The sequence below is a fragment of the Dromiciops gliroides genome, chromosome 1 (assembly GCF_019393635.1).
Source record: "Dromiciops gliroides isolate mDroGli1 chromosome 1, mDroGli1.pri, whole genome shotgun sequence".
NCBI lineage: Eukaryota > Metazoa > Chordata > Mammalia > Microbiotheria > Microbiotheriidae > Dromiciops > Dromiciops gliroides.
Window position 1 is genome coordinate 25,378,482 of NC_057861.1, and position 24,034 is coordinate 25,402,515.

The 24,034-nt window shown below is 45.7% G+C and overlaps 1 protein-coding gene across 1 annotated transcript in view; it reads left to right on the top strand.

The window, feature by feature from the left end:
• The window catches only part of TBX5 (T-box transcription factor 5), a 48,480-nt gene extending 26,385 nt beyond the window's left edge, over positions 1-22,095 (top strand). Inside the window, exons 7-8 of the mRNA XM_043978317.1 lie at positions 13,550-13,776; positions 21,521-22,095. Of these exons, the coding sequence (XP_043834252.1) occupies positions 13,550-13,776; positions 21,521-22,095 (802 nt within the window). The remainder of the gene's footprint in view (positions 1-13,549; positions 13,777-21,520) is intronic.
• The last annotated feature ends 1,939 nt before the right edge of the window (positions 22,096-24,034 follow it).

Genomic DNA, 24,034 nt, shown 5'->3' on the forward strand with positions numbered 1-24,034 from the left:
GGGAGGGTTGTCTTTCTGGCAGCATGGCCAGAACCACCATCTCAGCGTGAAGGAGAGATGGCAAATTGTCTGCTCCCCAAGGCTCAGAGGACCCTGTCCTTCCTGTTAGGCTGAGCAAAATTCCATTCTGTCCATCAGTTATTTTTACAGTCCTCGTCACCATAGTGAGTAAGCCTTTACCAAACAAAATCCTGTTCTTAGCTTGGGAGGGAAGGAAGAGTGTTCTGAGAGGGTCCCTCTTGCTATGGCTGGAGATAGGCTGGAGGCAGATCATGTTACCTCCCCTGCCTCACCTCCCCACCAACATGACCATGTGTCACGGTGAGGAGGTGTCATGGGGAGCAGGCCCAGGGGGCGAAAGGGGCAAGGAGGAGTAAAGTGAGGTGGTGGAGAGACCACCATCAGATGTGTAATGGGAGAACCCATGTTTGATTCTCAGAACTGTTCTTATTCTGTGCCCTTTCACCTTACCCAATACCATGTAAGCCCCTTAAGGATAGAACCTAGATAGATTGATGGATGGATGGATGGGTGGATGGATGGATGGGTGGGTGGGTGGGTGGGTGGGTAGATGGATGGATGGATAGGTGGGTGGATGGATAGGTGGGCGGATGGATGGATGGATGAGTGGGTGTTTGGATGGGTGGATGGATGGATGGATGGATGGATGGATGGATGGATGGATGGATGGATGGATGGGTGGGTGGGTAGGTGGGCGGGTAGATGGATGGATGGATAGGTGGGTGGATGGATGGATGGATGAGTGGGTGTTTGGATGGGTGGATGGATGGATGGATGGATGGATGGATGGATGGATGGATGGATGGATGGAAGGATAGATGGGTGGGTGGATGGATGGATGGATATAGATATAGATGTAGATATAGATTGATAGATATAGATATGGATATACATGTAGATATAGACAGCTAGATAAGTAGGTAGATACATAGGTAGATATAGATAGGCAGCATGATAAAGCATGCAAGTGCCTTGGATCTGGAAGCCAGAGAACCTGGGTTCAAGTCTTACCCCTGATCTTTACTACTTGTGTACCTGTGGGGACACTTAGCCTCTCTGTGCCTCAGTTTCCTTATCTGTAAAACAAGAAGTCTGGACTGAGATGGCCTCTGAGGTCCCCTCCAACTCTAGATCCTGTGACCGATTCATTTTTGTCTTTCTATTCTGAGCATAGGGCTGGTAGGTCCTTAAGAAATGAATGAATGAATGACCTTGGGAAAGTCATAACAATGGTAGAATTTTAGGGGTGGAAAGCACATTTGGCTCAGCCCGTGCCTGAAAGCAAATCCTTTCTACAAGCCACTAATACTTCCCCTTTCTCAGCCTCTGTTCCTTTACCTGCAAATGAAGGGGGTCAGACTAGATTGTCTTGTCAGTGAATTTTGGAAAGATAATCAATGTTGCTTAAATTACCTCAGTTTGACCTCAGGAGAATATCAGCTTCTTGAGGGAAGGAACTGTTGGAATGTTGTTTTCTTGGTTTTGTCTTTTTAAGCCCAACATGGTACCTTACAGATCATAATAGGTGTTGAGTGGATTCTCTTTTGAAGTGGAATCCAGTGGAGGGAGGTACTGACCTTTATGTTGGAGGACCTGGGTTCAGGTCTCACCTGTGACTTTTACTTGCAGTGTGACCTTGGGCAAGTCCCTTCCTTTTTTCCAGGCTTCAGTTTTCTGATCTGTAAAATGAAGGAGGAGCGGTTGAATTAGCTGGCCTCTCAGGTCACTTTAAAATCTAAACTTAGGAACAGTTGAATTGGCTTAGGTATCCTGACCATCTCAAAGTCATGAAATATATAGACTTGGTTTTGAGCCCATCTGGGGTGAAGGACTGGGGAGGGGAAGGAGAAATGAGAAAAGGAAGTCCCAGATGAGAGGACCTGAGCCTCTGATCTCATGGTGTCCATGCGAATTATAGATGAGAATCACAAGTCTGGATCCATCCTTGGACCCAAGTCTTGACCCTTCCCTTTGCTTCTGCTACTCCAACTCTCCCAACCATGGGTCCCCTCCACTTCTGGTTTCAGTGTCTCTACAGATGGCTTGGAACTGGGAGCTTGGCTGGGCAGTCATTTCCAAAGATTTTCATCCATCGTTTTGGCACTGGCTTCTCAGGAGCTCCCTGGCTTGTGAGAAACCCTTCCTCACACAACCGACTTCATAGGATTAAAACTAAAATGAGTCTGCTTCATTTTCCAGATGAAAAAACTGAGACACAGAAAGGTTAAGTGAGTTGCTCAGGGTAACACAGCTGGTGTCAGAAGAGAGAATTTATTCTAGGTCCTTCCTCTGGGTCTGGAGCCAGGGCTTAGCATGATGCCTGGCACATAGTAGGAGCCTAATCAATGTTTATTGATGGACTGATGCCCTTAGAATGTTTTTGAGGTGGGATTTGAACTCATATCTTCCTAACCCCATGTTCAGTGTCCTATCCAGTACATCATATTGCTTCTATAACTGCATTAGTCTTAAAGCCAGCAGAAAAAAGCTGTCATCCTCCCCCCCCAAGTGTCACCTCAGCTTGAAATTCCCCTTGGAAGTGATGGACCAAAGTTTCCTCAGATGAAGGAGGTTGTAAGGAAGAGCCAGGTGTAGACACGGCTTTGGGGAGGCTTGCAGAGATAATGGCCAGGACTCCAAAGATGAACACTTTGTCAACAGACGAGACTGTGTTTTCCTTTCCTGTATAGATCGGGGGTCAGTTGAGGGGTGGCAAAGTGGAGAAGGTAGGGTTTCTCCAACAATAGAATCCAAGATCTTGAGCTGGCAGGGACCTCAGGGGGCATCCGAGCCAACCTCTTCCTTTTCTAAACGAACAAACCCAGAGAAGTGACAGAACTTGTCTGATGTCACAGAAGGTGGTACAGAATCGAGGTCCCTAGATTCCCAATTCACTGCTCTTTCTATTGTAATATGCTGCCTCTCATCCTATGCCCAGGAGAAGAGAACGTGGGGGAAGGGCTCACTCATAGGCATTATTTGTGGGTTATGAAGTTTTTTTCCATAGCAATCCCCTCCATTACCCAGCATACTTCTAGGGACTCCTTCCCCGCAAGCACAGACACATCTGGTGCATGCTTATGGGAAACAGATTGGTTTTCCTATTAGACCAAGCCAAGCACACTTAGCAAGGTAAAGCCTCCCCTTGCATGCTCTTCCCCCACCTCCTGCCAACCCTAGTCATTAGCAAGGAGTTTATGGATCGTCCTTTGCTAGGACTATTGTGCCCCTGTTTCTCCGTTCCTTTCCCAGAAGCTTCTCTCCTCCTTTAGTACAGATTAGTAAGATTTGGGGACTTACTAGACCTAGCCTCTTCGAATTCCCAGCCTCCTCCAAGGCCCATCTCATGTAGCACTTCCTACAGAAGCCTTTCTGATTCCCTCAGGCGGTTAGTGTACTCCTCCTTGTCTTCCTCCTCCTTGTCTTCCTCTTCCTTGTCTTCCTCTTCCTCCTCCTGCTCTTCTCTTCTTCCTCTATCTCCTCCTCCTCCTCCGACTATCATGTTTCTTCTCATTTGTTTATGTATCACATGCTTCTTCAATAGAAGGGCAGCTCCTTCAGTGTGTGGCCTGTCTGGCTTTTTCTGTTTTTATCCCCACCATCTACCACAGGACGGGAGGTGCCTAATGCATACCTGTTGGCTGATTGGTCGAGAGCAAGCACTTCTGGTAGAATGGGTCATTTGGGTAAACCCATCTATTGTACAGGTCAACTCCCTCCTCCTAGTCTTTCTCCCCTCCCCTCCCCTCCCCTCTCCTCTCTTCTCCTTCCTTCCTCACTCTTTGCCTCTCTTCTTTTCTCCTCTCCTCTTCTTCTTCCATTCCTACTCTTCATCTTCCTTTTCCCTCCCTCCTCTTCCTTTTTTTTCCTCTCCCTTCCCCTTTTCTCTTCTCCCTTCTCTTCCCCTTTTCTTTCCCCTCCTTCTCCAAGCATTCCTTGAGTGAGTGAGGGTGCTGAGCTCAGGGCTATCATGAGATCCTGCCTCTGCTAACAACTGGCTCGGTCTGCTCCCTTCTCTTCCTTGAACCTCAGCTACCTTATCTTTAAAGTCGGAGGGTCACCATGCCTGTTCTCCTTACCTCTCTGGACTTGAGTATGTCAGGTGCTTGAGAATCCTTCAGGTGCTAATGCTACATAATGCCAACCATTAAGGGTACTAATTGTTATTAATGAGTATAGGATTGAGAGCTGGCAAAGACCATCTCATTCTGCCCCCTCATTTTATCAAAGGGGAAACTGAGGCCAGGAGTGAGAAAGGGACTTGTTCAAAGTCATGCTAGTAGTAAGTGAGGGAGACAAAGTTAGAGAATCCAGCAAGAAACAGTGTCATTCCCCTACATCAGGCTGTTTCACAGCTTCTGTTAAAAAAAAAAAAAAAGAAAGAAAGGAAAAAGTCAGCATGTTCTCATTTATAATTCTCTCTACACTCAGAGGAACTCTACATAACAATGAGCTGGCCTTTCATCATAAGAAATATTTATTAAATATCTAGAGTGTGCTAGCAAGCAGAGACTGTGTTACAAAAGTAAAAAGCAGCTACACATATACACACACACACACATATATATATATTTGTAAAATATATTTACATATATCTTTATAGATACACACATGCATGCACATATACATTTATATATGAACACACATTTATATATAATATATTAACACACATATTTATGTCTATATATCCACAGTCCTTTTATATATGAATATATATTTATAAACTATTTTAATATACATTTATATGCACATATACATACAATTATTTATATACTATATTTACACATATATACTTGCATGCACACATACATTTATATGTATATATAAATATATTTGCATGTATATTCATACACACAACAATATACCCCACAATAATATACCCTGATAAAATCCTCTGATGTAGCAATGAAGTAGTTATGCCAAGCAATTCCACACATAGGCCTTCCACACCCATAGTCCACCACCTGTCTTATAAGAGCTGCGAACACTCAGAGATCAAAGTAAGTGGGTTCCCTGGTAGTTCCTTTTGTGGAAGTCAGGGCCCATCAGTCAGGTGGACTGACCTTTCTTCCTTCTCCCATCATCTCCACCCTTGCTTAGTGGGTTGAGGATGCCTTTAGCAAGAGTTGATTCCTGGAGCTGGGTGGTCTGCCTTGGCTAGTGGAAAGTCTGAACAACAGGAGGGATGATGGTGTTGGGGACTTGAGTCTTCCCAGCCCAACTGGGACAAGCTCAGTTGCTTATGTCCAGATAGCTTGATCTGTCTCACTAGGTTAATAAGAGGCTGACCTGTGTCCATCCATCTGTCCTTGTTGCAGAGACTAGAGCCATGGGTGGGAGGGGGTTTTAGCCTTAAAGCTAATTTATCCCCCTTGGCCAGACAGACTTGTTTTTCATAAGGGTGGCCCTAAGATCATCACTGCATTTGAAGATTCTAGGTAGCTCAGCCTAACCCACTCTAACCTCACTGACTCAGACCCTGTTTAATAGAGTGGGCCTTCCTGCCACAGTATTTTCTGTGTGGAAAACCTACTTCATGAGTGGCAGGTCCATAAATCGCTGGCCTTGGGAAGGCTCTTCTCTGCTCTTGTCCTTGTATCCTACTCTGAAAAATGAGGAGGTTGGTGCCTAAGGCCCCTCCCAGCTCTGACATTCCCTGTTCTAAGACCCCTCCCAGCTCTGACATTCCTTGTTCTAAGGTCCCTTTCCCAGCTCTGACATTCCCTGTTCTAAGGCCTCTCCTAGCTCTGACATTCCCTGTTCTAAGACCCCTCCCAGCTCTGACATTCCTTGTTCTAAGGCCCCTCCCAATTCTGACATTCCCTGTTCTAAGGCCCCTCCCAGTTCTGACATTCCTTGTTCTAAGGTCCCTCCCAATTCTGACATTCCCTGGTCTAAGGTCCCTCCCAGCTCTGACATTCCCTGTTCTAAGGCCCTGCCCTGTTCTGCTATTCTCTGCTCTAAGATTTTTCTCATATCCTGCTATTCTGCGTTCTAAGATTCCTCCTAGCTCAGACAACACATCCTCTAAGATGTACTTGCTTCCTGACATTTTGTATTATAAGCTTACTCGAAGCCCTGATATTCCACGCTTTAAAATGTTTCCTAGCTCAGAAGTCTGATTTCTTTAAGCTCGGGCATTCCATTTCCCAAGGCCCTTTCCAGCTGACATTCCCAGGCCCCCTCTGGTGCAAACATTTGATTATGCTTCCTAGCTCTGATGTTCGACATTTTTATCTCATAGAAGTGACATATTCTAAGAATTCCAAGCCCGATGATAGGGCTTTTGGGGTGATATTTTGGGGTGTCTGTGAGGGGCACAGCTGGGAGCGGCCTCCGGTTGCCCTTATCATGCAGGAAGCTACCCTCAGGTAGGCCCAGCCACGGCTGTGGACTCTAATTTGGGGGCTTGCTGGGTAACTGTGGGAAGTTAATATAACCTCCCTATATTCTTGTTTTCTTAACTGCTCAAAGCGGGGCAGACAAATCCTAATGACTGCTAATCCATCTCCCCAGGTTATTGGTGAAGATTGAGTAGTAAAACCAATTGTAAATCACTTTGTAAAAATAAAGACCTGTGTGATTATTTATTATTTACATGGGACCAAATCCCTGACTTGGGATTCCCTATGCCAGCCCCAGCTGCTGGGTACACATGCCGGATGAGAATAACGCCCCTAATGTATTAGCAAGTTAATAAGGTGGGTAGGATCACTAGGGGCCTTAGAGGCAGCTCCCCCTCCCCTTAAAAAAAAACCTTATTGAATAAATGGCTAGTCAGAGGACTTACTTGATTGGCTGGAATAGGGGTTTATGGTCTCTTGGTTCACTCCGGCTGGCTTCTCTATTAGTTTGGAAAAACCTGCCAAGCACTGGGTAAGGTAATTGCCAAGGGGGAGGCTTGCCAGCCCCCTGCCACCTGCTGCCATGAATGGCCAATTCAGGCACTGTGGTCTAAACAGAGAAGACGGGCCCTTCGTTAGTCGGCAGGCTGGGCAGGCGCTTGTGCTGGGGGTTTCAATATTCCCTTGTAAGGTTTTACAACCTTGAACCCTCTCGACAATGGCAGCATTCAGTGGGTTCGCTCATGCAAGACAGAATGCAGAAAGGGGGCCAAGTCGAGGAGCCCCGCTCAAGGTGAGCAGAGGGCATCTAACGGGCTTGATCCTGGGCCAGGAGTTAGATTCTTGGTCTCTAGCCTGAACTGAATCTCTACATTGTGTGCAGTGGAGGACCCAATGGGCTTGTGGGAATAGCAGCCCAAGCCATTATTGGGTTTTGTGTCCACTAGGGATCTCCAACTAGTCAATCTTCACTTTGCCTGGTAGAATTGAATTCAGGCACCGATAACAACTTATATTTCCACGGTTCTTTGTATATATGATCTCACTTGAAAAATGATAGCCCCTGTCTCTTGTTTCTAAATGTTTGCATAGGCTGTACCCCTTGCTGGGAACATATCCCCTCCTTGCTTCCACATGTGGGGATTCCCAGCTTCTTTCAATGCTCAGCTTGGGTGCCATCGCCCATAAAAAAACCTTTGCTGATCTTCCAATAAAAACCAACCAAACAAACAAACAAAAAACCAACCAACCAAACCTTGTATTTATTTTACATTATTGTATTATCTTCTTGGACAGAATGTGAGTTTTTTGAGGAAGAGGATAGTCTCATTTTTGTCTCTGTATTCTCACCTGTACTGGGGCATGGTATCCGACAAAGTAGGTATTTTATAGGGCCTCAGACACTTACTAGCTAGCCTGGACAAGCCACTTAACTCTGTTTGCCTCAGTTTCATCATCTTTAAAAGGGGGATAATTGTTGCACCTCCTTCCCAAGGTGCTTGTGAAAATCAAATGAGATAATATTTGCAATGCTCTTTGCACTTAATACATGCCTACTGATTGATTGGGGCAGCTAAGCAGCACAGTGGAGAGAGCAGGGCCTGGAGTCAGGAAAACCTGAGTTCATATCTCACCTCGGACACTAGCTGTGTAACCCTGGACAAGTCACTTTATTCTGTTTGCCTCACTTTCTTTATCTGTAAGAAGACTTAGAGAAGGAAAAGGCAAACCACTCCAGTATCTTTGCCAAGAAGACCCCAAATTGGGGCAGCTACATGGTGCAGTGGATGGAGCACTGGCCCTGGATTCAGGAGTACCTGAGTTCAAATCCGGCCTCAGACACTTAATACTTACTAGCTGTGTGACCCTGGGCAAGTCACTTAACCCCAATTGCCTCACCAAAAAAAAAAAAAAAGAAGACCCCAAATGGCTTCATGAAGAATAGGACACGACTGAAATGACTGAATAACAATAACAAAAGGTGCCTAATAAATGCTGGTTGATTGAGTCCCAGAACATCCCTAATGGGTAGGTGCTAGAGACATTAGCCTCATGTTACAGATGAGGAAACTGAGTCTCGGGGATTTTAAGACATTTAAATCAGTCTTTTTCCTTTTTTTTTTTTTTTGCAGGGCAATGAGGGTTAAGTGACTTGCCCAGGGTCACACAGCTAGTAAGTGTCAAGTGTCTAAGGCCAGATTTGAACTCAGGTCCTCCTGAATCCAGAGCCAGTGCTTTATCCACTTTGCCACCCAGCTGCCCCAGAACCCATGTCTTCTTGACGATAAGCCCAACAGGCTTTAGTCACCATACCATGTTTCTTCTCTTCATAGTTTGTTGAAATTGTGTCCATAGGAGGAATCCTGTCTCCAAGTTAAAAAAGGATCAGTTGAATTAACTGGGTATTTCTAGCCTAGAGAAGAGGAGACCCAGGGGCACAGGAGAGTTCTCTTCCATTTTCTGAAAGCTGTGATATGAGAGGCAGGGTTAAATTTGTCTTCATTGGCCCCAGAGGGAAGAACCAGGAACAATGGGAGGAATTTCCAAAGAGGAAGATTTAGGCTAAATGTCAGAGGCAGGGGGGAAAAACAACTTCCTACCAAGTAGCTGCTCCCACAATGGAATGAGCTAACTTGAGAGGTGATGGGTTCCCTCTTGTTGGAAGTCTCCAAGAAGAAGCTTGACAATTACCTTTGCAGGTAGGTTATAGTGAGATTCCTTTTATGTATGGATGAGTTGGATAAGATGGCCACCTAGGACCTTTCCAACTCCCTAACCCTCTGATTCTGTAATTTCCATTAGTGTGAAAAGTGTGGCTGCTTAAGATGCTTATCAAGTCACATGATGCATGCATCTCTCCATGGTTGTATCCATGAGTGACTGCAAAGTTTTGGCGTACAAACGTTTTGTTCTTCTTACCAAAAATGGTGTCTACCAATGGTCAACAATCAATCAACAAAAATTGTCATTCAGTCTGACTCTTTGTGATCCCATTTTTTTGGTTTTTTTGGCCAAGATCATTTTCTCTATCTACTGTGCTCCCTAGCTGCAGAGACCAGTGGTATCAGACACAAATAGAAATGAATCTCTGCTGACCACAGGTTGACTTAGCAAACCACAAATTAACATTATCTAGGTTATATTATATTCTTATTTATTTTGTTAAACATTTCCCAGTTATATTTCATTCTGGTTTCAGTCCTACTCTGTAGTAGTCTGCTATAGATAACCTTTGCCCCACCCTTTGCAAAAAGAAAAGAAAGTAAAACTCTATCCTGTTGTTTAAAAAAGAACCTCTCAGTTTTTACCCTGTTTTGTGTTGTATAGAGTTGGCCTCAGCTAGAGACCCTCCACTGCCATGCACATCCCCCTGCTACCATTTTTTTGGGGGGGCAATGGGGGTTAAGTGACTTGCCCAGGGTCACACAGCTAGTAAGTGTCAAGTGTCTGAGGCCGGATTTGAACTCAGGTCCTCCTGAATCCAGGGCCGGTGCTTTATCCACTGCGCCACCCAGCCGCCCCTCCCTGCCCCCATTTTGATATCTATAAATTGATGTTGTTATTACCACTCTCACATTCCAGCTCAGATAAGGGTCGCCAAGACTTAATCAATAGGCATTTATTAAGTTTCAGGCACTGTGCTAAGCCTTGGGATAACAAAGAAAGGCAAGAACAGTCCCTGTTCTCAAGGACTGAACATTGGGATGGAGGAGGGAGACAACATGTAAATAAATAGGTATATACTAGACACATACAGAACTGATGGAGATGGGTGCTGGGAGATGCCAGCATAGCCACATCATTGAAGGTGTGGAAGGGAGTAAAGGGTTAAAAATACTGGCGAAATAGAAAGAGGCCAGGTTGTGAAAAGCTTAATGAGTGAGGAGGTGCCGGGAAGGAGCTTGGAGCTCCTTGGAAAGAAGTACCATATAAGGACGAGTAATAATGCCATCGCCATTATGCTTAGGGGAAGGCTGATAATCAGAAACAGGATTCGGTCTTTGCAGAACATAATTCTGGAGCTTGGCAATGTTGCCTCGCACTTTGAGAATTCCGTGAAGCCTGCTGATATAGTCCCTTGTAAAATCTCGGGGCCAACATTTTCAGGCTATTTTCCCTTAATTAAAAAAAATAAACATCTCAATATTAAAAAAGAAAGGAAGGCCCCACCCCCACGCCTCCTCTTCAGTTCTGCTGGAATACCAACACTCTGTATTCCGTGACTAAGTAGGCCAAACACAATTGCCATAGAGGTTCGTTGGCCCCTAAGAGTGAGTGAGTGTGAGTGTGTGTGTGTGTGTTTGTAGTTCAAGCTCTGTAATGGAAAAAAATACAAAAGTAGGAGTTAGAGGCACATCTGACTGAGGCCTATTAAACAAAATTCATTCCATTAAAACTTCTAGCCCTAAAGGGTAGGTTTTTTTTGTTTTGTTTTGTTTTGTTTTGGAGTGGTTGTTGGTTAGGTCTTAATCACAGAGTGACAGAATGCATAGGGTTAATAATAGAAAGGAGCAGAGACTATATGAGCAGGGAATAGAAGAGTGGGGAGGCCCTTAAAACAGACCAGGGCTGGGCCTTAGAACAGAGAATGTCTGAGCTGGATGGGGCCTTGGAAAAGGGAATGTCAGGGCTGGGAGGGGCCTTAGAACAAGGTGTGTCAACAGTTGAAGGGGCCTTAGCAGAGAGAATGTCAAAGCTAGAAGGGTCTTTAAATAACACCTAATCCAGTCACCTCATTTGACTGAGGAAGAAACCATTTTGGAGAAGGTAAAATGACTCACTTAAGGTAACTCAGTGTATCAGCAGCAATAGCAGTAACTGAATTTGAGGCCTCTGACTCCTAGCTCTCTGAAATATTGAAGGTTGTCTCTGGCCCTAGTACTTGACTGGAGGGTGTCCTGGCCAGATGTGGATGAGAAAGAGTGTGCAGCTTCCATTAGATATTTTCTTTCCTCCTCCTCCTTCTCCTTCTCTTCCTCCTCTTCCTTCTCCCTAAGTGACTTGCCCAGTGGCTTACACAACTAATTAGTGTCTCTGGTCCTCCTCCTCCTCCTCCTCCTCCTCCTCCTCCTCCTCCGGCAATTGGAGTTAAGTGACTTGTCCAGGGTCACACAGCTAGTAAGTGTCAAGTGTCTGAGGTCAGATTTGAACTCAGGTACTCCTGAATCCAGGGCCAGTGCTTTATCCACTGTGCCACCTAGCTGCCCCCACCTCCTATCTTCTTAACCTGTGTGTCACGATACCATATTGGATCACATAACTGAATGGGAGTTGCCAGAAATCTATTTTATATACCTATATACCTGGGGTTGCATAAAAACTTCTTGAGTGAAAAGGGGTCGAGAGTGGAAAAAGTTTAAGAAGCCTTGTACTGATACATCAGTGAGCTGTCCCCATAAGAGATACCTTTTGGGCTCCTTCAGAGACTGCCACTAGTGGGGACCTTGCTGTTGGCCTTTTAGGTCAGAGTAACCTCCCTGCTCTCCCCAGGCCCCAATATCCCCTTCCCCATCCTTAGAACCAGGGGCCCTCAGGGAAACTTGGCAGGGGACACATCTCCCCTGGCTGCTGGAGGTGGCCTCAGCAGGAGCTAGGAGCTCAGGGGCTAGGAGAGGCCCAGGCAGGGACAACGTGGTCCTGCCTGATAAGTCCCTGTTAGAGCTGGGACCTCCCCCTCCCCAAGTTCGAGAAAGGAGATTTGAGAATAAATCAAGTGCTGTCCTATTTTACATAGTGGACAGTTCTGCTCCTTTCTCTTCATCAAATGTCCTGTGTGGCCTTGAACAAGTCACTGCCCTTTTCTGGGGCTTAGCATCCCCATCTGCAAAATAATGGCATTAGGCTGTTAGAGCTGGAAGGCACCTTAGAGATTATGATTTGATGTATTAAGGTATGGAGTTCCTCAGCCTGAGAAGTGGTGGAAAACAATAATAATTATTTGGCAACCAGGGCAAGTCAGCAAGTCACCACGCACTTAAGAGGTCACTATAGCTAAGTCCTGGTGATAAAAGGGTAAGGTAAAACAAACAAACAGTCCGTGCCCTCAAGGACCTCACACAACATGCAAACAACTGTGGACAAAGAAGATAACTGTAATAGCTAGAATTTAGAGAGGTTTGCAAAGCGCTTTTTTACATGTGTGATCTCATTTGATCTTCACAGCAATGCTGAGAGGTAGATGCTGTTATTATCCCAATTTTGTTGTTGCTGTTAAGTCATGTCTGACTCTTCATGACCCCATCTGGGCAGTGATACTGGAGTGGTTTGACATTTCCTTCTCCAGCTGCTTTTACAGATGAGGAAACAGGCAAACAGAATTAAGTGACTTGCCCAGGGTCACACAGCTAGTAAGTGTCTGAGAGCAGATTTGAACCCCTGACTTCTTGTGCCTTGTAGAAAGCTGAATCAACTTCCTTCAAGGGCATGGGTAGACACCCCCCCCCCAACTCACCAGTGAGTTTGAGGCCCTTTGGTTACCCTCAATCTGGTTTAGCCCATCTGCTGAGATGTTTTATGAAGCTGTGGCCACTGTGCATGCTGCAGATTCTTGGAGCCACAGGCAAGAGCTGAGTGAAGGTGGACACCAAAGATGGATGAGCAGTCCTGAAAAGGCCTTGGTAAGCCCTCACACCAGGGGTGCTGGTCCTTCCCGATCCATGTGTGTGGTGGATTAGGAAGACGCAAACAATTTGTTCCAGTGGCCACAAAGGCAGATGAAGCTGTGGAGCGCTTAGACCTCAGTCAGACGTCTCTAAAGACGCCAAGATCATCCACTGCATCTGGGGCCATAGCCGATCACCTTGATTTTTGTCTTGCCACTGGACGTTGATGACTGTGGAAGAGAGAGTAAGGCTGATGACTCTGTGCAGCTCTTCCTCACTTCAATCCAGTTTGCCCATGAGTCAAGACATCACCTTGTTGTCACTGGTCTTCTTTGAAAATGAAGGACAAACAGCAACATGTCCAGCACCCCTCTCTCCAATACATTATGCAAATAGGTATTCAGTTGGGAAGAAAGGGGAGGGTCTAGGCTGTAAGATGCCACTGTCTGAGTCACTTTTATTTTTTTTCATATTTTCAATATTTGTTTTATACCTATGTTATTTATATGTAATATGTTTATATTTTCTAAACCAAAGAGCCAAATCTGTTTCTAAAGTGAACCCAATATTTGTGTTTTCCAGTAAAGAGTACCCAGTGGTCCCCAGGAGTACGGTGAGACAGAAGGTAGCTGCTAACCACAGCCCCTTCAGCGGTGAGGCCAGAGTTCTCTCAGCCTCTTCCAACTTGGGGTCCCAGTACCAGTGTGAGAATGGTGTCTCTAGTACCTCCCAGGACCTGCTGCCCCCACCCAACCCATACCCCCTGTCCCAGGAGCATGGCCAGATTTACCATTGTACCAAGAGAAAAGGTAAGCCTTGTCTCCCCACCAACCTTCCTCCCCATTGCCCTTCCTGTCTCTTCTCTCCCTTCCTGTTCCCATCTATTATCCCATGACACTGGGATGCATCTTCTCTCCCTATCTCTTCTGGGGTTCTATTTCTCTTTCCTCATCCATGTTGATGGGTTTGGTGTAGATTTTTGAGTTACCATCACAGCCAAAAGTTAGATGAGATTTTTGGCTAGTTAATACTAGTCAATCAACAAGCATTTATTAAGCACTTGCTGTGTGCCAGTATTGTCCTGAGGATAAAAAAGGAAAAAAAATGAAATGAATACAAAGACATCTGGTTACTGAGGTGTTATCTTCCAGTTCTCAACCCACTGAGCCTCCTAGTTGTCTTCAAGGAAAACAGAGGTTAAGTGACTTGCCCAGAATCACACAGCTAGTGAGTGCCTGAGGCTGGATTTGATCCCAGGTCTTCCTGACTCCAGGCCAAGCTCTTTATCCTCTGAACCATCCAGCTGCCTGTAGTGGGTAATAGAGATAGAGACTGAACCCTGGTTTTCTTGACTCCAGGCCCAGCTCTCTATCCACTGGCCATCTATCTGCCTAGAGAAGGTAACAGAGATAGAAACTGAACTCAAGTCTGCTGACCACAGATCCAGAGAACTACCCAATCTTACATGCCTTGACTATTTCGATATCCAAAGTGAGTCATTTCTCCATCCATGTGAGAAACCCACACAGCCTCCCAAATCGCTGCTGGTGGTTTTCACTCCCCCCCACCCCCAAACTCCCTAACAAGTGACTTTGTTTAAAGTGTGATTTTCCTCTTAGAATCCAGATTCCAGAGGAATCCATGCGTCTCCTTCCACCCCCTACACTCACCTTGGAAAGCCTGGTTTGTCTGGGACTGTTCTGGCTCTGGGATCCCCCTCAGATCAAGGCCTTGTTTCCAGTTTCCCGGCTTACCTGATGCACATTTGAATTATCCAGGCTTCAAAAGCCTGAATAATATCACTTGAAAGGCCTCCCTGGCAATGTTCCCAGCACATCTACTCCTGACACATGTCCACAAACATTTCTGAGTCTCCTTTTTGAGCGACTGGTCGGGTTGTTCTACAGAGCAGAGGTGTAAGGGCTTTCTCCCAGCAGATGAGCCCAATAAAATGGACCTTCCAAGATACCAACAGGGGACCCATTTTAAATGTGCCGTCTTTTATGCCCTCTGCCATGGAGCCCCCAGTCTAGAGTTCCAGACTCTATTGTGGCCCATCCAGACTCGGGACTGGAGATAGGGGTCTCTGGGGGCCCCAACGAAGAGTCACAAGGTTTGAATTATAAAACACTGTCGATTAAATTAATACCAGACCCAAAGAAGGGGGAGGAAGAATCGAAAAAAGAAATCCATGCCCTTTATAGATTAAATATTTACAGTAACGCACATGTAAATAAATTCTTCTAAATGCATTTGGAAGTCTTAGAATACCTAATGGATGAAGGCAAACTTGAGGTTATGAAGTTGCTGTCCTCGTTAGGGAAAGATTTCTCCAAGATTCATTTAAGAGCCCCTAACTATTAAAAGGATTACAGACCTGGAGCTGGGAAGTACCCTTGAGGGGCTCTTAGGTAAAACCTCTCTCTCTCTCTCTCTCTTTTTTTTTTGGTGGGGGCAATAAGTGTCAAGTGTCTGGGGCTGGTTTTGAACTCAGGTCCTCCTGAATCCAGGACTGGTGCTTTATCTACTGTGCCACCTAGCTGCTCCCAAGGTGGACATTCTTTTTTTTTTTTTTTTGGTGAGGCAATTGGGGTTAAGTGACTTGCCCAGGGTCACACAGCTAGTAAGTGTTAAGTGCCTGAGGCCAGATTTGAACTCAGCTCCTCCTGAATCCAGGGCCGGTGCTCTATCCACTGTGCCACCTCGCTGACCCTTAAGGTGGACATTCTTTAGGTATATATATATATATTTTTTTTAGTGAGGCAATTGGGGTTAAGTGACTTGCCCAGGGTCACACAGCTAGTAAGTGTTAAGTGTCTGAGGCCGGATTTGAACTCAGGTACTCCTGACTCCAGGGCCAGTGCTTTATCCCTGCGCCACCTAGCCGCCCCTAAGGTGGACATTCTTAATAGGCATTTCTATCCATTTGACTTGTCTGTGTAGTAAGGGGTAAAGTGCTGTACTCGAAATCAGGAAGAGTGCCTAGCTGCCCCTAAAACTTCTCATTTTCATCAGAAGGAAACTGAGGTTCAGAGAGTCTAAGTAACTCAATCAGAATCACACAGCTAATTAATTAGAGGCTGAGATGGGAATGAAGTTCATGTGCTGTGACCTCAAATCCCGAAGCCTTTCTGATGTATCATGATTTTGGCTAACGATAGGAGAGGCAGGTAGGAGAAAGATTGCTGGGTTCGGAGTCAGAGGACCCTGGGTCAGATAATTTAAATGCCTTCTGATCATGGATGGGTTGGGACCAACTCTAACTGGCAGCCAGTTGTTAAATTTCACCATGAGCATTTACACTTTGGAAATTGGCCAATGTTACAGATCAGAGTCTTGGAAACAACTCAGACTGACTTCTAGAGATTGTTAAATTTCACTATGAGCCTTCTTACTACCTCTAGGGCTTTAGGTGGGTTATTTAACCTCTCTGCCTAAGTTTTCTCACCTATAAAAGGAAAAAAATTATACTCAATAACCTCTAAAGTCCCTTTCACCTCTAAAACTATGACACTGTGATCTTGAGCAAGTCACTTTGCTTTTCTGTGTCCCAGTTTCCCCATCTGTAAAAGTAAAGGACCCAGTGGTTCCTTCCCATTCTGTATCTAAGATCCTATGATAGCAGTGGGCGGGCAAAGGCCTGCCGATACATCGAGGTCACTGCTGAAGTGGCCGGACAGCCCCATGGTAGTGTGTCTCAAACTCCCTGCCTACCTTAACCTTCTCACCCCGCTGGCTCGCCTGTCCCAGAGAAGGGACAGGCAGCATTCCAGCCTATCTCCGCCTGCTTTGCCTCCAGACAACTGTAGACTATTCATCATGGGTGTCCACGTTGTAAGGTGATAAGGAATCAGCAGAAGTTTCCTTCCAGTTAGGAACCCCCCCTCCCCCATCAAGTGATGTCTCCCTGGGTGGTTTCCCCACCCCCAGTCATCTCCATTATCTCATTTCCCTTCATTGTCACTGGGGAGACAACTATCTCTTTTGCCAATGAGCTCCTGAGCTGGGGCCCCTGTGATGGGAAAGGGATGGAGCAGGCCAGAGCGATGGATGGAACCCTTATGTTTGGACTCCACTGTCTCCTGCCTATCTGTCTCCCAGTGGATTGAGCCGGCCGGCCGGGAAAAGGTCTTTTATCAATGCCACGCCAAGCAGGGGGGCAGGGCCTGGGAGAGACACCCCTGGGCTCCTCCACTGGCTAATGGGAGTTAGAGCAGCCCTGTCCTTGTTTTGATCTCTCTTTATCCCCTCACCCCCCACCGTTGCCCCCACCTAAGGAATCAAACAATGACAGCCAGCAGGCAGAATTTCACTGAAACTGAGTGAAGAGCCTGTCACTGAGTTTGCTTTTAAAAGGGGAACCTGGGATGAGGTAGGATGAAGGGGTTGAAATTCATTCTCCCTTTTGTCTGTTTCTTCTCAGCATAGTGATACATTGCATGGGCTAACAATCAGAAAGACCTGGATTCCAATCTTGTCTCAGATACTTACTAGCTGGGTAATGCAAGCAAGACACTTAACCTCTTCCAGATTCCGATTCTTCATCTGTAAAATGAGAGGATGGGACTTGATGGCTTTTTAAAGTCCCTTCTAGCTCTAAATCTGTAATCCTATGCTACTATAACTTGTAATCAAGGAGAATTGGGTTTCAATTTCAAGTCAAGTTGAACCAGGGACAGCTGGGTGGTGCAGTACATAGAGCACTGGTCCTGAAGTTGGGAGGACCTGAGTTCAAAGCTCACCTCAGATACTTACTAGTTGTGTGACTCTGGGCAAGTCAGTTAACACCAATTGCTTTAAACGTCCAGGGCCATCTCCGGTCATCCTGATGTATATCTTGCCACTGGACCCAGATGGCTCTAGAGGAGAGAGTGAGGCTGGTGACCTTGCACAGCCCTCCCTCACTTAAATCCAAGTCACTGCAAATCATGACATCACCCAGATGTCATGGTCCTCTTTGAGAATGAAGGACAAACAACAAGTCGAGCCTCAGTTTCCACATCTGTAAAATGGGAAGGATAATAACACCTACCCCACAGGACCGTTTTGGAGATCAGATGAGACAATGTATATAAAGTGCCCTGTAAACCTTCTAAGTTATTTTTAAAGAACATTTAAGTAATTATTTTAAAGAATTTCCCTGATGTCTATTTTTATATACCAGTATCCTTTATTTCCCAGTTTCCTTTCCATTGTATCATTGCAGCCTTGCATCCAAAATGAAACCATTGGCCTAGGATTGCGATTTACTAATCGGGTGATTTGGGGTAGATCCGTGGGTCTCAGTTTCTTCCTCTGTAAAACTCAGATAATGATGTCTATGTTATGTGCCTCCCGAGGTTGTAAACACTAATTATTATAATTAATAGAATAATAATTATTAAGAAATATAATGCTTAATACTTATATGTATATAGTACCTACTATGTGCCAGGCAGGTGCTAAGCAGTTTTCAATTATGATCTCATTTGATCCTAATAATAACTCCTAGAGGTGGAGGCTAATCATTATGCCCATTTTTAAGATGAGGAAACTATGACAAGTGGAGGTTAAGTGACTTTACAGGATCATACAACTAGGAAGTATCTGAGGTTGGATTTGAACTCAGGGCTTCCTCACTTTATGCTTGATGCTAGATCCATTGCCCCCCAAAAGCTGCCAGTGTACAGTTTTGATTCGATCCTGGACAAGTCATTTAACTCCTCTAAGTTCCCTCTTCTATTAAATGGGGGGGGGATAACGTACTTCAGTCAGCTAAGCAGCATTTGTAAGTACTTCCTACATGTCAGATGGGTGGCAAAGTGGATGGAGTGCCAGGTCTCAGATCAGAAAGACTCCTCTTGATGAGTTTAAATCTGGCCCCAGACATTTACTAGCTGTGTGACCCTGGGCAAGGAACTTAATCCTGTTTGCTTCATCTTCCTCATTTATAAAATGAGCTGGAGAAGGAAATGGCAAAGCCAGTCCAGTCTCTTGGCCAAGAAAACCCCAAATGGGGTCATGAGGAGTTGGACGTGATTGACGAGGACTAAACAACAACAAATGTGTCAGACACCGTGCTAACCACTGGGGATACAAAGAAAGGCAAACAACAGTCTAGGCCCTCCAGGAGCTTCTAGTCTAAGCTTCTCAGGATTGTTGGGTGGCAAGGGAGAGGATTTAATATTATTGTTTTGTCTTTGGGCCCCTCCCAGCTCTGACATTCCCTGTTCTATGACCCCTCTCAGCTCTAACTTTTTCTGTGCTTAGGTCCCTCCCAGCACTGACATTCCCTATTCTAATGCCCTTTTCGGCTCTGATGTCCCATGTTCTAAGGCCCCTCCTGGCTTTGACATCCCATGTTCCAAGGTTCCTCCTGGCTCTGACATTCCCTGTCTTGCGTTTGACATTCCCAACTTTCATATTGATACATAGATGTCAAATGTTGGAGATGGGATTGGTTGTAGATGCCTCCAGACTACGCATCTAGTGTTCTTCCCATGATTCCTGTCATAAGCCATTGATGCAAATATATCTCAATAGATTATACCCCAATTTAGTTTCCATGGACCCAAAGTCCCAATTCTTTCTTAAACCATAGGGGATTTGAAGATGGCCAATGGCCAGTTTGAATGAGAGAGCTGCCATTTCATTCTGCTAAGGTTCAGAATCTGATCTCTGGGGAATTAAAGACAGGAATCGATAATTTTATGATTTTCCCAAAATGTGTCCTGGCCTCTTTTTATTTTTCTTTCTTTTACTTGCAGAAAATTTGGAAGGGGATCAGAAACTCTTGAGTAGTATTTTCCCCCCCTCCTTGCCAAGGGTACCCTGCAGCTGTATTTCCTATTATTGAGAAGGGGAAACGCCCTGGTTAAATGGAAAAATTTGATGGTTGTAACTCAAGCAACAATGGAAAAATTCAAAGCTACAGATCTCCTCTCCTCTCCTCTCCTCTCCTCTCCTCTCCTCTCCTCTCCTCTCCTCTCCTCTCCTCTCCTCTCCTCTCCTCTCCTCTCCTCTCCTCTCCTCTCCTCTCCTCTCCTCTCCTCTCCTCTCCTCTCCTCTCCTCTCCTCTCCTCTCCTCTCCTCTCCCCTCCCCTCCTCCCCTCCCCTCCTCTCCTCTCTTCTACTCTCCTTTCTTCTCCTGACTGTCAGAAGATTGCATTTTTCATCAAGATGCTTTGGCATCCTGGTACCAGAGGGGACTTGCTAATAGCAGGCCGCTCAATCTGACTTAGCCTGGTACCAGCAGCTTGGAGGCATCAGGAAAGACCTTTTGATTCAAGGTGGTACTTCAGCCAGGAGTCTTGGAAGCCAGAGGTTCTAAAGGCAGAGATCAGTGGGGAGGGGGGTTCTAGGCATCAAATGGAATGCAAACTCATGGATAGAAGAGATGGAGCCATGGCCGAGAAAGCTGGACTCGAGTGTGTGGATGAGGGTAAAGATGTAAGAAGCTTGGAAGGGTAGGAGAGGAGCAAGTGGGGAAGAGCTATAAATACCAGAGAAAGCTTGAGTTTTCTCATCTGTTAAATGAAAGCATTGGACTACTTGGTCCCTCAAGGTTCCTTCCCACTCTAAATTTTATGATAGTAAAATTGCTTTTATTTTTGAATATCTGTTGCCCAGTATAGGGCCTGGGATATCTTGGCTGCTTCGTCAATGCTTGTTGATACATGAAGAGCTTCTAATTCCCAAGTAATAAAATGGAAAACAAATGAACTGAAAGCAAAATACTCAACTGTTTTTTAGGAAACTTGGCTCCTAATCCATTTTTTTTTTTTTGCGGGGCAATTGGGGTTAAGTGACTTGCCCAGGGTCACACAGCTAGTAAGTGTTTAGTGTCTGAGGCCAGTTTTGGACTCAGGTCCTCCTGAATCCAGGGCCGGTGCTCTATCCACTGCGCCACCTAGCTGCCCCCCTTCTAATCCACTTTTATTGTGAGCTCAAATAAGTCAATTTCCCCTCTTTGTGCATCCATTTCTTTATCTGTACCTCTGAAATTCCTTCTAGTTCTAAATCTGTAGCTTATGGGCTTGAGTGACCTCGGACGCATGACTTTGTGGCTCAGTTTCCTCATCTGTACAACTGGACTAGAAGACCTCTAAAGGTCTCTTCCAGATCTGAATCCTTATTAGCTTGCCCCTTTGGGCCTCAGTTTCCACATCTGTAAAATGGGAGTTTTGGAATTAGGGGGTCTCTAAATCCTATGACCTGTGGGTATGACCTTTCCCAGATCAGAATAACACAGTGGAAATGACCATTGTGACAAGAGGGGAGGATTAGAACCCAAATTCCCTAACAAACAAATGGACTTCTGTTGCCATTGTGGCTCTGCAATCTGTGGGTGGCTTAACCTTTCCAGGCCTCATCCTCCTCTATAAAGTGAGCAAGTTCTACCAGATGACCCCCAAGATCCATTCCTCATAGAAGCCAGTGGTCCATTCATCAACACCGAATACTTCTGCTTGTCCCTCAACCAGCCCATGCTGAGGTCGTTATTACCACCTCTCTGTTACTGTCCTTTGCTCGGCTCATGGGCCTCAGTGTATTCACTCTCTTGTCTTTTAGCAGATGAGGAATGTTCCACCACCGAGCATCCCTACAAAAAGCCCTACATGGAGACCTCCCCCAGTGAAGAGGACCCCTTCTATCGCTCCAGCTACTCCCAGCAGCAGGGGCTGAATCCCTCCTACAGGACTGAGTCTGCCCAGCGCCAAGCCTGCATGTATGCCAGCTCGGCTCCCCCCACAGACTCCGTGCCCAGCCTGGAAGACATAAGCTGTAACACGTGGCCTGCCATGCCTTCCTACAGTAGCTGTACGGTGACGGCCATGCAGTCCGTGGATAGACTCCCCTACCAGCATTTCTCGGCCCACTTCACTTCGGGGCCCTTGGTGCCCCGCTTGGCTGGGGTGGCCAATCACGGCTCCCCCCAGCTCGGGGAGAGCATGTTTCAGCACCAGACGTCCGTCCCCCATCAGCCTGTGGTTCGACAGTGTGGACCGCAGACCAGCCTCCAGTCCCCCAGCAGCATACAGCCTGCTGAGTTCCTGTACTCTCATGGGGTACCTCGAACCCTGTCTCCTCATCAGTACCACTCTGTCCATGGGGTGGGCATGGTGCCAGAGTGGAGTGAGAATAGCTAAGACTGAGCAAGGGACTGTGATTGCAGACATGAAAGAAGAGGCTTGGATGAGAGACAGAAAGTCCCTTTGGCAAGATTTCCTCAGACTGGGCCCTTGTGCAGTTGGACCGTAATTTGAAACCACAATTCAAAAAATGTGACTTCTTTGTTTTGTTTCAAAAACTCAAAAAACCCAACGACCACCAAAAAGAGGTCCCAATCCCACCAAAAAACCCCCAACCTGCTCCGTGGTTCCCTCTCCTCTCACCTTCCACTCCCATCTTCTTCATCTACCCTGAAGCCTGAGCTGTGTTTCTGCATCTCAACACCAAAGCTGTAACTAGGATAGGCCAATTAGGGCTTGGTCCCAGGGTGCTCCAAGTTAGAGGGCATAGACAGCTCTTGCAGTCAATCAATCAACATATCAAGTCAACAAATGTTTATTCAGTGCCTACAATGTGCCAAGCACTGTGTTTTTTGCTGAGGATACAAAGAATGGCAAAAACCAATCCCTGACTTCAAGAAACACATTCTAATGGGGGAGACAACATTTTAAATTGCCCCGCTATGTGCCAGGCACTGTGTTAGGAGCTGATGATACCAATACAGATAATGAAATAATCCCCGATTTGAGACTTCACTGAGCTCTTCCTTCCGGGCGACTTTGATCATCCTCCCAGCAGAGGCCTCACTCATACCAGTGTTTCAGGGTCTCTGTCTCCCCTTTTGCCCCCAACTCTTGGTAACTGACATCAGCCTTTCTTGCCACTTGCCCCAGGCACTGTTTATGGTGCTTGTCCTTGGTACGACTCTGCTCAAAATGTATTCAATAAATCAAGCTAAGAAACCTTCATGAAGTGCCTACTATGTATAAGGCACTGTGCTAGGTGCTGGTGATACAGAGACAGACAAAAAAGGAAAGAAAAGAAAAGAAACGGTTCCTGCCCTCAGAAAGCTTCCGCTCTAGCGTCTCCTTTCTGGTCTCAGACAGTCTCCCCATCTCCTGCTGACTCTCTTCTTTTACCACAGAATTCTACATCCCAGTGCAGTGGATGTTTGTTTCCTAGCCCTGACCCCATCGGTGTTAATGTTAACATTGCTATATAATAAATGATAATATATTTTTTCTTTCTATTCTCTTAAAGGGACCTGGTCCCTTTGTGGGGGGAGACCCAGACAGGATGTGGTTCCAAAGTGTGCTTGTGCATGTTTTTTTGTTTTTGTTTTTGTTTTTCAATCATCTCTTGCTTCTTCCTCCCCCTTCCCCAAAAGACTCACATTGCCCTTGGCTAAGAAAGTTAGGTACCTACCTCTGACATGTGATGTTTCTACAAATATCTAACACAACCTAGCTCCTTTTCGTGTTTGATCTTTATAATAAAGATGGCGCTCTCTTCACTGGCCAATGGGGATAAGAAATCTTTTCCTGCCTAGATCTGGCAATGTTTTTTCTTTGTATCCCCCCCCCAAATTCCTGCCTTCTTTCCTTCTCTCTCTTCATAGTCAACCCATGTTGAAATGTGGGCTAATGGGAAATATGTTGCTTCGGGGGGAAAGCAGAAAGCAGTGGGCTTCCACTGGGCCAGAGCTTGGATGATAAAAGGATCATCAGCTCATGAGTTGATGGAAAGGCCAGAAAAGCCAAAATAAATGCAGCCACTGACCAAAAAGCAAACCAATTGAGACTCCAGCCTCTATCCCCTGCCCTTCAACCCACGGAGCCTGCCTGAAGAAATGGAAGAAGACCTTGCAAGACGCTCTCTTCTTTTCAAATACTTTTTTTTCAAAGAAACCACAGTGATGCCAAAAGGAAACAAACTGTGTTGGGTGTGGTGGTGTGGGGGAGAGGGAATTTTTTTTAAAGAGCATAAAATGGTAAAAAAAAAAGTTTGTAAGTAAAACTATTGCAGGGTTCTTCAGATGTAATATTTTACTGGTACTATTTATTTATAAATAGGAAT